The 15,716-nt window shown below is 41.5% G+C and overlaps 1 protein-coding gene across 1 annotated transcript; it reads left to right on the top strand.

Moving 5' to 3' along the window:
• The first annotated feature begins 439 nt into the window (after window positions 1-439).
• On the top strand, window positions 440-11,471 carry AGRP (agouti related neuropeptide). The gene is made up of 3 exons (XM_073603800.1): window positions 440-620; window positions 4,331-4,419; window positions 10,715-11,471. Exons 1-3 carry the CDS (start codon window positions 446-448, stop codon window positions 10,898-10,900), a joined length of 450 nt encoding a protein of 149 aa, XP_073459901.1. The 5' UTR covers window positions 440-445; the 3' UTR covers window positions 10,901-11,471.
• Window positions 11,472-15,716: the final 4,245 nt, after the last annotated feature.

Genomic DNA, 15,716 nt, shown 5'->3' with positions numbered 1-15,716 from the left:
GGGAACTATTTCTCCTCTTGACTAACAATTATGCAAAATTCCTGTCACTAATACCAATGGTGGTGCATTGTTTACTCCCATTGATGCCAGGGCATTTTCGACTCATGTTGGCCACAGTCTAGCCCCCTCAAAGTCTGAAGGAAAGTAAACTGGCCTTTTGTTCAGAAAGTTTGGAAACCCCTGATTTTGATTGTAGAGATCCTTGAACATGCTCTTTGAGATACAAGAAGCCCATACCTGCTTGTTATTTTTCAGTCGTTATACCTACACTACACAATCATTGGATGCAATCCTCAGATCTGTCACAATCATTTTTTTATATGAGTGAAAAAATGTACACAAAGTATACAACTTCGGTTTTATAGATCATATACATGTTTTGTTGCTGTTGTTGCTTATATTCATTGAGCATATATTTTTTTGTATTGTGTAGTCTTCTCCAGCCATGATGCTGAATACAGTGCTGCTGTGTGTGGCTATCATCCAGGCAATTCAAGCAATGCTCACCTTAGACTCTGGCAATGGCCGCTTTGAAGATATTAACTCTGGCACTAACAATGGAAGATACAACTACCCCGGTTTACTGCGTAAAGTGAAGGAATCTGGATTGGTTGTACCAGGTAAGAGATAGGAACCTTTTTTTTTATGGAAAAAATCTTTACCAAATAGTTTACAATTGTAATGTTCTAAGGCCCGGTTCACACTGGTGCAACATATGCTCGGACTTTGGGAGCACATGTCGCATAACGTGTACAAATCAATGGTTCCCTATGAGAGCTGTCTTAACTAGCGAAGTCGGTCTGACTTTAGAAAAAGTTCCTGCATTACTTTGGTCCGACTTTAGTCCATTTTCAGCTCATTCAATATCATTGAGGTCAGATCAAAGTCAGATCCTCGTCCTAACCAACCACTTGTGACAGCCAACATGGTAATTACAGCAGCAGGAAATGGGATTTATGTCACACTGGGATTATCTTGATTGATCAATAGACAAGTCGGACTATGTTAAAGTCAGAGCAAAATCGCATCCTGTTCATTCAAGTCGGATGGAAGTAGGACCGCAGTAGGACCGATGTCGCAGGGCAAAGTAAGATGACAGTGGTACAACGGTCATGTCGTACCAGTGTGAATTCAAAGTGACCCTGTCGCTGCAGTAAATATTTTAAAGCGGAAGTAAACCCATTGATTTAATAGTTTCATAAAACAGTTAAATTTCCAGCACATGCCGGGAATGTTAACTGTTACATTGGTTGTGCTCTCAACCAAACTGTCAAACCATCCAATGGCTGGTGTCATAACTGATCACATGTGCAGCATCATGGCAGTTGAAGATTAAACAATGGCCAAGATGGCAGCTTTTTTGGTTGAAAATGATAGGAGGGTTTACTTCCACTTTAAGCCATGGCATACATCTAAAAGAAGTCTGTAAATACTTGTCTTTCCCGCTGCTCCTGGTGCTGATAAATCTTCTGCTGAAGTCCACAGGGAAGCCAACACTTCTGGGAGTGTCAATTTCCTATGTCCCCTGCAGTTCTCACTGGCTGACCTCTACCTACTAAAAGATACAGGAAGCACCAGTGGACCCAGGAGATTGACACTGCATGCAGTGTTGGTTTTCCTTAAAGTGGTATTAAACCCAAAAGCAAACATTTATTACAGTATATAGTATATATTACAGTATACTGCAGCTTACCAATTCTTAGTTGTGATGGCTAAATTCGTTTTCTTTTCAGACCCTCTTCATTAATTTTTCATCTGGTGAACCTGCCAATAACTATGTTATTTTTTAAAAGAACAAGCCCTCCAGCAGAATGGATCAGTTACAGAGATGAGACAAACAATTTAACGCTGACAGGAGTGCTTACAAAAAATGCGTTCAGGACGGATGTTCAGAGGCATTTGAAATGCCAAATGCCTGTAACATCTACTAACGCATTTAGCCGGGTTTCGTTTATAGGTGTTTTTAATGGAGATACATTTCTGAGCATTTGCAATGCCAAAAAACGCTTCTGAACGCAAACGCTGCTAAACGGACGTTTTTAACCGTCAGTTACTAGCTGTCAAGTTCCATCGTTCAGGAGAGGTTTTAAAATGTCCCATGTACATGCTGCTGTCCAAAGAACTCTAATATAGGAGGTGTGTTACTGGCCAGATCATCAGGTGAAAACAGGGAAAGAAGCCTAAGAAAATAGAAAATGAATGCCGCCACCACATCTAATGATTGGCAAGCTGCAGTATATTACATTATTGGGTTTAATACCGCTTTAAGACTTCAAGTGTTACTAAAGCCACAACAGTAAAATCAGTCTGTACAAGCAGTAAACCATGCTTGTGTAGCGCACTACCCCCATAGGAGCTGCTAGTTAGTTTGTTCCTTTTCGCCAGTGTGGTTCTATTACCCCCCTTCCTTAAACTGATGACACAGCAGACAGTCTTAAACAAATAAACATATTTCCAACTTATGTCCGAAGAACGATACTCTGAATAAAGTTCTTAGACTGACTGTTTGGATTTCTCCAGGGTGATAACTCTTTAAAGCGGGGGTCCACCTATCTATCGTTTTTTTTTTTTTTGAGTTAATTCACAAACTTTTCTTCTCAGCATTACATACTCACATATTGTGTGTAATATGTCCGCCTGTGTCAGATTTCGTCTGAAAGAATAACTTATATTATTCCCTGCAAGCGGTTTCCATCTTCATTGTGGGCATTTGAAGCCCACAAGCATTTATTTCCTGGATGTGGTGAATGCTGTGCTTCCAGCATTCACTGCTCATTCCCGCACATGCTCAGTGGCATCCTGGGAAGCCTGAGACTAGCTCCCAGGAGTCTGGGAGAGGCTAGAAACATGCCTACTCCCACGGGAGGAGAACCAGGAAGTGCAAAGAAGAATAAAAAAATAAAAAGGTAATTACGGCGATTTAAATTTTTTAAACGGCATGTCAGCATCTAGGCAAGGAAGAGAATACATACAGATATTGTTCAAAATTTGGGTGGAACCCCGCTTTAAGACTCCGTGGTCAGCACCTTAACACCCTCGGTCTTTGGAATGACTGTTTCCCTGGGTTTACACTCACGTGTACTCCTGAGCAACCGTCCATGCTTGCCACAGAGGGTCCTCTCCCAGTCCTTCTTCTGTTGGTAGTAGCAGTCTCCCCCCTGCTAAATATTGCAGATTCCTTCTGTTATCTCCTCCATTTCTGCTCTCCACATGGCACGTTCCCCTCTCCAGAGGGGAGAGAGCTCTTGAGCTGCACCAGCCTCTACATGCTGTCTTCCTCTGCCATTCTTTTCCCATCAGCCAGACTCCTCTGAGCATGTTACCCACAGTTTATTTAGGCCTGAAAGCCCCTCCACATTCAAATTAATGATTGGTTCAGGGTGACCCATACAACTAACTGTATCCTGTTTCCAATTTATCTATCCTCCAGCACCTCTCACTGGACAAACAAGGCATCACTCTCAACAGAATGCAGGTGGTCACACCCCCAATTCTACTCTGTCTTTTCTCCCAACCAAAATAAAACCCAACCAGGCTTAAACCAACAGGGTAATGCCCAGAATTTTTACCTAACACTAACCCCCACTAACTAGTTACCACACACCTAAGTAGGTGGGCGCTACACTTGTTATACTCACTGTGGAACCTAAGGGGTTAATCCTCTCCATTGTGTAAAAAGACTGTTTGACCCTGTCTTTGCTGTTCCTCCCCTTCTTCCACAGTCCCCAATTTATCTGCTGATAGAACAGAGGCTAGGGGAGGAGCTGCACGTGCTCAGTTTGGTGTGTATTGATAGAGAGTTTTTTTTCTTGGGAGAGTGCATGTGATCAGCACAGGGCCAATCAGAACTGTCTAGACAGAGGGTCATGGGTCCCGCAGCCTGATAGGACAGTCAGAGGAGAATAAAAACTCCTCCTACAAGCTTTAACCAGACACTGATAGAAGTCCCAAGACTGCTCGAACTGCTGATGAGAAAAGGTATTAAGCAGTTTATATTTACTAAAACTATTGCATTTCCATGTTCTCTGTACTGTGGGAGACCAGATATAGTAATTGCAAGGTCCTGGGTTTAGTAACACTTTCAACAGAAGATGTCACAAAATCAAAACAATGTTCAGCGGCCTGGGAAAAGGGAATAGTATTTACAGACTTATTTTACAGGTATGCCATGGCATACATTTTTTTACTATGTTGCTTTAAACGCCAGAGAAATTTCATTTTTTTTATCCATAAAACAAGAGGTGTTTGAACACATAGCTACTAAACATGTCTTTGCTCCTGGAAATAGTACAATGCTGTTATAAATGCTCAATAAAATTTAATATTTCAGGAAGCTTGCAAGGATCAGAGGCTCTCCGAACAGACATAGGAGCAGCTCAGGAAGACCTGATAGAGGATTATGGTCTGCTGGACCCAAGGGTAACTTTATAACTTGTACCTTGTATTGTCTTATACCTACTGCTTGTTATGAACAATTCTGAGATGTTTCTGATCCCTATGTATAGTGACATTTAAGGGAACATCTTCCCAAGCAACAATAGGACCTCATCCTGTTTATATTATGCATGTGGGCGGTGTTAAACCCATAAATAGGGAGGTGTCAACACACCTTGATGTTTAAACGTTATTTTTTTTTTTTAATATGGCTCACAGCAGTGGCACTACATATGTTACAGGTTATACACTTCTTCAGGTAGAAAAGATAATGTTTGTCAACAAGGTACTTTTTCAATAGTGATATACCATGAGCATACCAACCACATGATGTCTGAGGAGCACTTCCCCTGGAGGAGGTATTTGATTACTGGATCACCCTATGATCCCCAAAATCCTTGCAGTTATCTGGCTGCCGGTGTTTTGCCGAGAAAGTTCCTCTCGGCAGATAAGGACCCCCATCTACTGCGCAGGTGCAGCGCCTGCGCAGTAGGAGCCAGCTGAAATAGCCGAAGCGAAATACAGAAGAAATCAGCTTTACACAGAGCCTGTAAGAGGGCCCCTCGCGGCTCGTCACGCTTCGGGCACGGCCTTGCTTCGCTCGGTACTTTTTTATTCCCCCTCTAGGTCCACTTGGATGGTGGGGCTTCAGCCTGGACTTAGGGCGCAGGCGCCATGTACAGCTATTTTCGGCGGCTCCTGGTCATTCGTACTGCGCAAGCGCAGTGCTTGCGCAGTACAGGGGGGAACTTATCCGCCGAGGGAACTTTCTCGGCAAGACACCGGCAGGGGACGGTTCCAAGAAGCTAGCAAAAGAGACAACCTGTAAGGGAAAACCTACTCTTTTCCACCTCTCCTTAAAGTGGAACTTTACCCATAATAACTTGATAAAAATAATGTTCTTTAGCAAGGGACGTACATTCCACATTATTAATTCTGCTACCAAAATGAGTGCATGCTGTAAATTGCCTCCAGAATTGTTCCTGTTTCTTCTTGCTGGACGCTGCCATTTTGCTGAAGCCCAGAGCCCCCCCGAACAACAATAAATTGGTGACATCAAATTCCCCAGTGTTTCTTAATACAAAAACAACAACCACAAACCAGCACTACAGTGAATGTTTATTAGAACCTATTGTAAAAGTGTGATCAACAATAACAGCACAGTCCAAAAGCTTTCTCCGCAAAGTCCTATAATCCAGAAGTTAAACTTCTTTTTCAAAAATGGCCTCTTGAGTGATACCCAATCTTAAAGTGGTTGTAAACCTCAAACATAAATTATGAAGAAAACATATCCTTCCATAGTGTGTAATTGTCTCAATTAAGAGCACTAAGTGTCATTTCTGTCGTTTTCCTGACACCAAGAGAAAAATGGTGCCAGGGGAGGGACCTCCAGCAGATTGACAGCCTCAGCTCTTTTCCCATTAGCCGTGTGAAGGGGGTGTGTCTCTTTCCTTCTACTCAGTACAAATTCTGGATGAACCCTTTGAACACTGCTATACACCCTTTCCAGGAAGCTGACCATTTGCATCAAAGTAATCCCTCTTATGGCCAGTCCTACTCTGCTCTGCCACTGCAAATGCTACGGTGGACACAATGCCAACATGGGGCAAACAGACACAAGCTCCAATCAGCTCTCAGAACTCTCCTCGCTGAGCTCTGCAGAGTTTAACTTCAGTTCTCCGCCCACTTTTTCTTAACTCTCAGACAAGCTTATAAATGCTGCACTTTGAATGGATGGAGAGAAGAGAAGACTGCAAATAGACAGATACAACTTATGTAGGCTGATTTGTTTAATCTCTGTGTATCACCTAAGGCCAATCACTTTACTGGGTATATGGAGTGGTCTTAATCTGTGGAATGCAAAATTATTTTGGTAAGCCTCCTCTATTCACGTAAGGGATATTAATTTAAGATTGGGGATCACCCAAGAGGTCATTTTTGGAAAAGAAGTTTCACTTTGGAAATTATAGGACTTTTTGGAGAAAGTTTTTGGACTGTGACTGTTATTGTTGATCACATTTTTACTATAGGTTATAATACGGACATTCACTGTAGAGCTGCTTTGTGGTTGTTGTTTTGGTATCCAGTAGGAGATGCTGACCTCCCCAAGATGGCTACCTGGAGTCCATAATATGGAACAGATTAGTCCCCAATGGTCTCCTTCCAGCCTGAAGGAACAGTACAGTACCACCTTTAGGTTTACAGATAAACTGCAGCTCAACACCTGCCTACATAGAGCTCACCAGTATATCTTTCCATGTTACTATACGCTAAAGTCACAAGGTGTTTTTGTTAAGCTAGAGAACCAAATTATGAAGCATCATTTCCCTATGTTATATCAAAAGTATTCCAATTAGCCAACCTACAGAATGGTTCCTATAAAGAACCTATTTTGTTTTACCCCGCGTATTTATTATTAGACAATTAGACATGTTTCTAGGGGCAGTCTTTCCCTTTACAGACATACACAACTGCCACTCTCTGAAGGTGCCCAAAACTAGCATGCTACTGAAACAGAGCTTTCTCAATCATTAACTTTGTTTTCAGTTCTTCACTTCCTAATTCCCTACTTCCCTGTATTATGGGTTCAATTGCAAGCAGTAGCAAACACTCCCTGCTATGGTCTCTACAGCCCAGTGACACCCTTCCCTTAATAACTCAACAAGTTTTTTAGGATGGAGGAGAAAAGAATGTGAAAGAAAATCTCTTGCTTTGACACAAGGCCTCATTGAAAAAAAAAAAAGATGTATGTCCTTCAAATTCAACCAAAATGCAAACAATAAACAAATTTTAACTTACATAGTCAGAAACCTAAACCCCAGGTGATGCAGAGACAGAAAAAAAAAAACCTTGTAAAACAGTACAATTTGCTCCAATAGGGAAAAAACCCTTCCTGATCCCCTAATGCCGCGTACACACGAGCGGACTTCTCATCGGACTGAACTTCGAAGGACTTTTCGACTGAGTTCCAACGAAACTGACTTGCCTACACACGATCTCACCAAAGTCCGATTCTTTCGAACGTGATGACGTACGTCCGGACTAGAAAAGGAAGTTCAATAGCCAGTAGCCAATAGCTGCCCTTGTGTCGTTTTCGGTCCGTCGGACTTGCATACAGACGAATGTTTAATTTGATAGGAATCGAGTCCGTCGGAAAGAAACGTGAAACATGTTCTATTTCTAAGGTCCGTCAGATTTTTTCAACAGAACAGGTCCGATGAAGCCCACACACGATCGGAATGTCCGACGGATTCGTTCCGTCTGACCTTTTCTGCCGAAAAGTCCGGTTGTGTGTACGCAACATAAGACGTTTAGGAAACTCCCCGGATCAACAATATCACTTTATGACTCCATGCACACTAGCGTTTTCTTTAAGCTCCTAGAAGCTGTTATTAGCATTTTTTCAGCTCCTAGAACCTAAATAGTGTTATCCTATGTGTCCATGCACTCTTCTTTAGGCTATTAGTGTTTTTTTGAGCTTCAGTGTCTAGGAGCAGAAAAAAAAATGTTTTTGTAGAGTTTTTTAGGGTGTTTTTCCAGCAGAAACGCTCCTAAACTCTATGAAATGCTTCTAAACACTACTAAAGAGCTCCTAAAAGCTTTTTCAAGCATTTTTTTTCTTCAAGTACTGTAAAAATGCTAATAAAATGCTAATGCTCCTAAACACTCCTAAAAGCTACTAAAACACTACTAAAAGCGAGCACAAAAACGGTATTATCAAAATTTTTCAAAAACGCTAGTGTGCATGGAGCCTACAAGTGGTAATACTTATTAAAGCGGTTGTAAACCCCGCTTGGTAATCTTTACCTACAGGTAAGCCTAGAATAAGGTTTACCTGTAGGTAAAATGAATATCTCCTAAACGTGCACCGTTTCGGAGATATTCACCCTGCATGTAGATACTTACAACACTGGCGCATGCGCTCTGAAAGTCCAGCATACCTTGCTGGAATTTCAGAGCTTCACGCTGGAACCAGAGGCTCCCACACGCATGCGCGTGAGTGACGTCATTGCGGCTCCGGATAATCACTCCACTGAAGCTCGCTAACCCGGAAAAAAGGGAAGGGGAACATGTCAGCCCTCTCAGAAGTGACTTTTTTAGCGCTGGAGGCCTTTGTTCCAAGGTGAGTATGATGCATACTAGCGCATTATGCCATTGCCTTGTAGGTTTTTTTTTTTTCAACATCCACGGTTTACAATCGCTTTAATACTAATAGCAAGTTAATTTTTTTGTGCATTTAGAGAATCATCCTGCCTTTTTTGAAACAATTTACACAACTGGCTAGAACTAGCTCCTATAGAAAATCTATTTCACATTTTCACAGTTTTTGTAGAGGTTAAACCTTTTTTCCTCCAGACACAAAGAGTTTTACCGTTGTCATTTGCAAAGACCTTAAGGCTGGGTTCAGACTATTGCGAATTGGATTGGGTTTTCTCCGCATCCAATTCGCAATAGCAGGAGATTTTCACCTGCTCTCTATGGAGCCGGTTCACATATCTCCGCTGCGGCTCTGGCGCAAATTTGCACAGGAGTCCTGTACGTCTTTTGGTCCTTTTCAGGTCCGAATTCAGCCAAAAATTCAGGCTGAAATCGGACTTGAAACCGTGAATGGGAACTCACTGGACCCCTGCTTTGAGCCGCATGCAAAGATAGTGTGAACCCAGCCTTAAGTGAGCAACTTTGTATCAAGTTTACTCTTTATATAAACTATTTATGTATTTATATATGGTAATTGTAGCCAGCTTTAATTGCCTCTTCTCAAGGAAAAATACATTCATTTCAGTTAGTCTTACATGATAGCTGAAGACCTCTGTGCCATTTATTGAGTGGAGCAGTAGAAGAAAGACTGCTTTGGTTTGCATCATCAAAGTATAAACTCTTTTAAATATGTCAGCAATGGAAAATGAATGAAAACCAGTTTACATAAGTTTGCATAGCATATGCATAATTACTGTACCCTATGTAAGTTTCAATAAAACAGAAAACTATCCCTTGCAACAAAGCAAGAATGCTAAGACATGACTGATTAAAACTGGCCATAAAGGAACAGCAACTGATGAACACCACAAGTGTTCCTGGCAGAACAGCACAGTCATCTATTCTATTATTGCCAACAGATGCCTCAGAGTCCCCTTAGGGAAAGCAGAAAATGATTTGCCTAAATGTTTGGTCAATAATGTGTAAAGATCAGATCCTCCAATGCATGACCAATCTAAGCAGAAAAAAGGCGCCTCTAAGTGCAGAAGTATAACAATTTAATAGTCCCCAGCGGGATTAAAAACACTTAGAGGATAAAAGAATCAAACGAGCATATCATGAGGGATGGTTATATGGAAGGGTTCAGCATCAGAAATGTTGACGGTGGGAGGCAGTCCCAAAGATGTGCTTGTGTTGTCCCATCAAATCCAGTGGAGTAAACAGCGGTGTGTAATGTAGCTGGAAACGCCAGTGGAAGACAGTGAGTCCGAGAGCAGGAAGGGAATCACACGGAGATGACGTCAGTGCTGTGGGACAGCCAACCAGCCTGAACCGTCATAAGAAAGGGGCGCGTTTCGGAACTCTATGTGGTTCCTTTATCAACCTAGGTTGATACCTACAACCACATAGAGTTCCGAAACGCGTCCTTTTCTTATGACGACATCCGGTTGCGGTTCAGGCTGTCCCACAGCACTGACGTCATCTCCGTGTGATTCCCTTCTTGGTCTCGGACTCACTGTCTTCCACTGGCGTTTCCAGCTACTTTACACACCGCTGTTTACTCCACTGGATTTGATGGGACAACACAAGCACATCTTTGGGACTGCCTCCCACCGTCAACATTTCTGATGCTGAACCCTTCCACATAACCATCCCTCATGATATGCTCCTTTGATTCTTTTATCCTCTAAGTGTTTTTAATCCCGCTGGGGACTATTAAATTGTTATACTTCTGCACTTAGAGGCGCCTTTTTTCTGCTTGTATTTTATATAGATTGCTTCATCTGTAAGTCGCAGCCCTAAGTGTTGAAGATTCATCATCATCATCACCCACATCATGGTCATTGGCACTAGTATTGGACTTTTTGTGTCACACAGAGACATTGCATTGTTTAACCCTTTAGCTCTGAGCGCCCTTTCTCCCCTCCCTTTTATTCTATATAACCAATCTAAGACAGAGAGAGTAGCACATATGAGGCCCTACAATTATTCCCCTGCACACAGATCCTTTCAAAAAAGACCAGTGTTATCGCTCAGCTTCCTCTGCTATGTTCCTCATCACAACTTTCTTTTTTCTCTTCAGCAGGCAATATCACTGGAGCTTTCTTCCCGTGAAGAGCGTTCTCCAAGGAGGTGTATCCAGCTTCATGAGTCCTGTGTTGGCCACCTGCCCTGCTGTAGCCCGTGTGCAACTTGTTATTGCAGATTCTTCAATGCAATTTGCTATTGCAGGAAAACCAGCACTAATTGCCACCAAGGCAAAAACTAGCATCAACGTGCTTAATGGTCCCTGAGGACTATCTACTATGCGATGCTTTGTAATAATAATTGATTGTATTTTTACCTCTATTTTCTCTATATGAATTTCTAACTTGCCTTTATAAAACCTCTTGTAAAGCTATTCAGGGAAAAGTAACAGGTTTGTTTTAGAGCAGGCAGGGTAATGAGCACTTACTTCCAGTGGGTTTCTCTGCTAACCCAACCCCACTGTAGTCACCTGCAAAATTGCTGAGTAAGACCCAACTCAACATCTGATTTGAAGCTTACACAGTGTAGAGAATTCCAGCCCTGTGTGACAAATGGCCACTTATTGGCAATATCCATCTTAAGCCCCATACACATACTATTGCATTGTCTGCAGATTTATGTCTTCAGATTTACCAAAACCATATAATGTGAGGTCAAACCTTAAGTTTCAATTTGTATGCAATCAGGCAGGCCCTTGCACTGCATGGTTTTGGTAAATCTGAAGACAAAAATCTGCAGACAATCTAATAGTGTGTATGGGGCCTAACTCTTATAGGTAGAAAATTACTATATTGTGCTATCTCCTGATGTTAATTCCAACAATGATTTTAAAATGCCAACATTGCAATATTGAAACTAAAAAATGAAGAGTGATAAAGCGATAAAATTTTTTATATTGCATATATATATATATATATATATATATATATATATATATATATATATTTATATATATATATAAAATCCTTTGATTGCTGTGATAATAAAATCTAAGTGTCACATTGCACAGACAAAATAAAATTATAATAAACAAACTTTTATAATATATACTACATTTCCCATGATGCTCAACTACACTGCAGAGTGCATGAGCATCATGGGGAATGTAGTTCCAAAACATCTGGGGTGCCAAGGTTCGCCATCGCTGCTCTATAGCATTATTGAGGATTAGTTAGTTCAGCGCTCTTATAAGTGTTGTCACAGCGCGTTCTGTTTAGGATTCCAGTATATACAGAGCATTGGGCTAAGTATATGCACATTAGGATGTCCCTAGACCACAAGAAAATGGCCGACGGCCAAGTATTCTAGTATAAACAATGCATTGGGCTAAGCATATGGACATTAGGATGTCCTCAGACTACAAGAAAATGGCCGACGGCCAAGTATTTAACTGACAATCAGCACCCCCCTGAGGAAGATACGAAATTTCCCTTGTATCATCACGCGTAGGGTAGGGGACAGGACGGTGTAGGAAGCAGCTGGTCTGCTTCACGGAGAAAGGACATACAACCTCAACTAAAACCGAGCATTTTAAAGGCACATTACAGAGTGGTGCACTATATGCACCTAACCCGTGTGAGTACCCTGTACTGGGGCTTTTTGTTTGTACAATAAAATTGTGTTTAAAAGGTACCACACTATGGAGTTTCTCTTTACTGTTTGTATATGAGGACACAGCACCAGTGAGCAGTTTGGAACTTTGAAAGCTCTGAAGTGATTCATATGCATGGTTGACAGAACTTAATTGTGAGGTCACACGCTCTGAGGTGAGCGTCCATTGCCTGAGGGTGGGGAGCACCTGAGTATGGACACCGCAACATGTGCCTTTCACGTTTTTATCAAGTCTCCATTATACCAATAATAAGGACTATATACCAATTATTTTGGACTGATCTTCGTTTGATTAGGATGTCACTGTTATATGCACTATAGCATATAACAGTGACATCCTACGTGACACTTAGATTTTATTATCACAGCAATCAAAGGAATATATATATATATATATATATATATATATATATATATATATATATATATATATATAATTTTTTGCAATATACAATTTTTTTGTTGCTTTATCACGCTTCATTTTCTAGTTTCAATATTGCAATGTTGGCATTTTAAAATCATTATTGGAACTAATATCAGGAGATAGCGCAGCATAGTGATTTTCTACCTATAGACCCCTTTCACACTGGGGTGCTTGGCAGGCGCTACAGCGCTAAAAATAGCGCCTGCAAAGCGCCCTGAAAGAACCACTCCATTCACTCCAGTGTGAAAGCCCGAGGGCTTTCACACTGGAGTGGTGCGCTGGCAGGACGCTAAAAAAAGTCCTGCTAGCAGCATCTTTGGAGCGGTGAAGGAGCGGTGTGTATACCGCTCCTCCACCGCTCCTGCCCATTGAAATTAATAGGCAGCGCGGCTATACCGCCGGCAAAGCGCTGCTACAGCAGTGCTTTGCGGATGGTTTTAACCCTTTCTCGGCTGGTTTTAACCCTTTCTCGGCTGCTAGCGGGGGGGTAAAAGCGCAAGAAATTAACGGTAAAGCAGCGCTTTACCGCCGACGCACCCACCGCCCCAGTGTGAAAGGGGCCATATTGTTTTCACACGGCTTTATGAGACGTGATTATTGCTAGCAGCTGTCGATCATGATTACTACGCACCTATTACATTTTTAATTTTTAATATTTTTCATATAGTTTATTATTTTATTTTCACAACAGGTAGCTCGCAAGATCCTTATAGTTTGTTTTAATTATCCATCTTACTTTTCCTGCTCCAAAGCAAACCTGTTACTTTGCACTGAATGGATAAACTACAGGGTCGCTTGAAACAAAATATAGTAGTGTGCTTTGCAATGTGCCTATAAATGCTACATATGCTCTATCCCATGCTTACTAAACAGACACTATATTTATACTACCGAATATGAAGATTTTTTTAAAGGGATATTAATATTTTAATGTAACTACAAAATTATTTCAGCAAAATTCACTATTAAATGTGAACAGCTGAATTTAAAGATGCTTTTGTGTTTCTTAAAAAAAGATGGATTATTTTAGAATACATTTTAAAGCTATTTGATTTGACAGGTTCCCACTTTGTCTCCATTTTCTGTTACAGGGTAATTAGGAGGTAAATTATTCTCTGATCATCCAATCTGCCTATTGCAATGATTCATATCTCTGACCATTTTTGCTGTCAGTGTCCCATTCCCATTGGTGGAAATTTCCTTTTATGTTGTGTTTTTCTGTTCTAGAGACACAAAAAAAAAAAATGTGTGAAACATTTCTCCAAATTGAGATGGAATCTAAAACAGATGTCACTAGAACAGTTGTCACCACTGGAAAATACTATCTTGCCTCTATTTAGGTGACAAATAGGAACAGTGAATCTCTGCAGCAGGGATACAGATAGCAAAAAACGTATAAGACTTTTTAACTACTGCCTACTGTATGAATAAGCTAGAAAAAGTGCGTTTGTATATACAAAAAAATGAAAAAAAGGGAACTAACCCTACAAAACTCTTTGCACCCAAGGCCTTGGCAGATGAGTATGAGGCTGCATTCACACCTGGATGATTTGAAACGCGAGCAGATTAGCCGTGATTCTGTCTACGATTTCAAAATGCCCAGGTGTGAATCACAAATCGCACAATGCACATTTCAGATGCCATTCATTTAATCGCCACCTAAAAATGCAGTTGCTGCAATAAATCGTAATGCAATTGTGGCAAACCACATCGCGTGAATCAAAAGAAGCTCCTGAACTTTTTTTGGGTGACAAGCTTCACGCGATGCGGTTGGCCGCGATTGCAATTCGATTTATTACCCGACAATCTCTGCAAAAATCTGCCTGCTATTCAAAATGCCAGGTGTGAATGCAGCCTAAGACCCCTTTCACACTGAGGCGCATTGCAGGCGCTATAGTGTTAAAAATAGCGCCTGCAAAGCGCCCTGAAACAGCGGCTCCCTTCACTCCAGTGTGAAAGCCCTCGATGCACTGGCAGGGCATCAGAAAAAGTCCTGCCAGAAGCTTCTTTGGAGCGCATTAGGAGCGGTGAACTCACTGCTTCAAAGCGCCCGTGCCTATTGAAAACAATAGGGCAGCGCTGCTAAACCGCAGGCAAAGCGCCACTGCAGCGACGATTTTCAGATTTAACCCCGAATAGCACCGCTAAAACAACGGTGAAGCGGCGCTAAAAATAGCGTCGCTTTACCGCTGATGCCCGGGGCGTCTTGGAGTGAAAGGGGTCTTAGTGATCTTTTTTTAAAAAGTGTTTCTATCTCTTTTTTTTACATGTTAGCAACAGGGTTGATTTAGGCTAGATTCAGGTGTCTGGGGGTGGGGAACGCATGCAATGTCCCAACCTGCAGGGAAATGTGCTGCACTTTAGCAGATTTAATTCTTAATGGCAGCCCCATGCATTTGCATACACAGTGGGGGAAAGTTACTAAAACTAGAGCACTCAGAATCTGGTGCAGATGTGCATGGTAGCCAATCAGCTTCTAACTTCAGCTTGTTGAGTTAGGCTTTGACAATAAAACCTGGAAGCTGATTGGTTTACATGCAGAGCTGCACCAGATTTTGCACTATGCAGTTTTAGTAAATGTGTCACACAGGTACGGCAGGCGGCAGCCCATTCAAACGAATAGACTGCCATACCTGCGATGTACATGCGCAACCATGGTTGCACATATCTATATAGAGGCTTAGGCTTGAAATGCATACAGTGAGCCTGCCTGCTCAATATTTCAGTTTATATTTAGGCACTGATTGTCCCCAATACAGACAACACTAAAACCTGACAGAGGTTCTAACCTTTCCCCTTTCTATCCAAAACTGAATAATGAGGAGCTTTAAGCCTATAATGTATACAGTGAACAGATCCTATGTTTTATTTAATTTTTAATCCAGGCATTGCTGTTGTGTAACAGCTCAGCCCACTGCCTTGTGTTTGTAATCTGGTGATTGGGGAACCTTGTTTGCTTACTGGTTTGTAATAAAGGAAAGATACAGTATAACTACTGAGAAGTGCTTGCTGTCTTGCACAT

Source organism: Aquarana catesbeiana, linkage group LG11 (assembly GCF_042186555.1).
Source record: "Aquarana catesbeiana isolate 2022-GZ linkage group LG11, ASM4218655v1, whole genome shotgun sequence".
In the NCBI taxonomy this organism is placed as follows: Eukaryota; Metazoa; Chordata; class Amphibia; order Anura; family Ranidae; genus Aquarana; species Aquarana catesbeiana.
The sequence above is the reverse complement of the archived record's forward strand: the minus strand, read 5'-3'. Positions and strand labels throughout refer to the sequence as shown.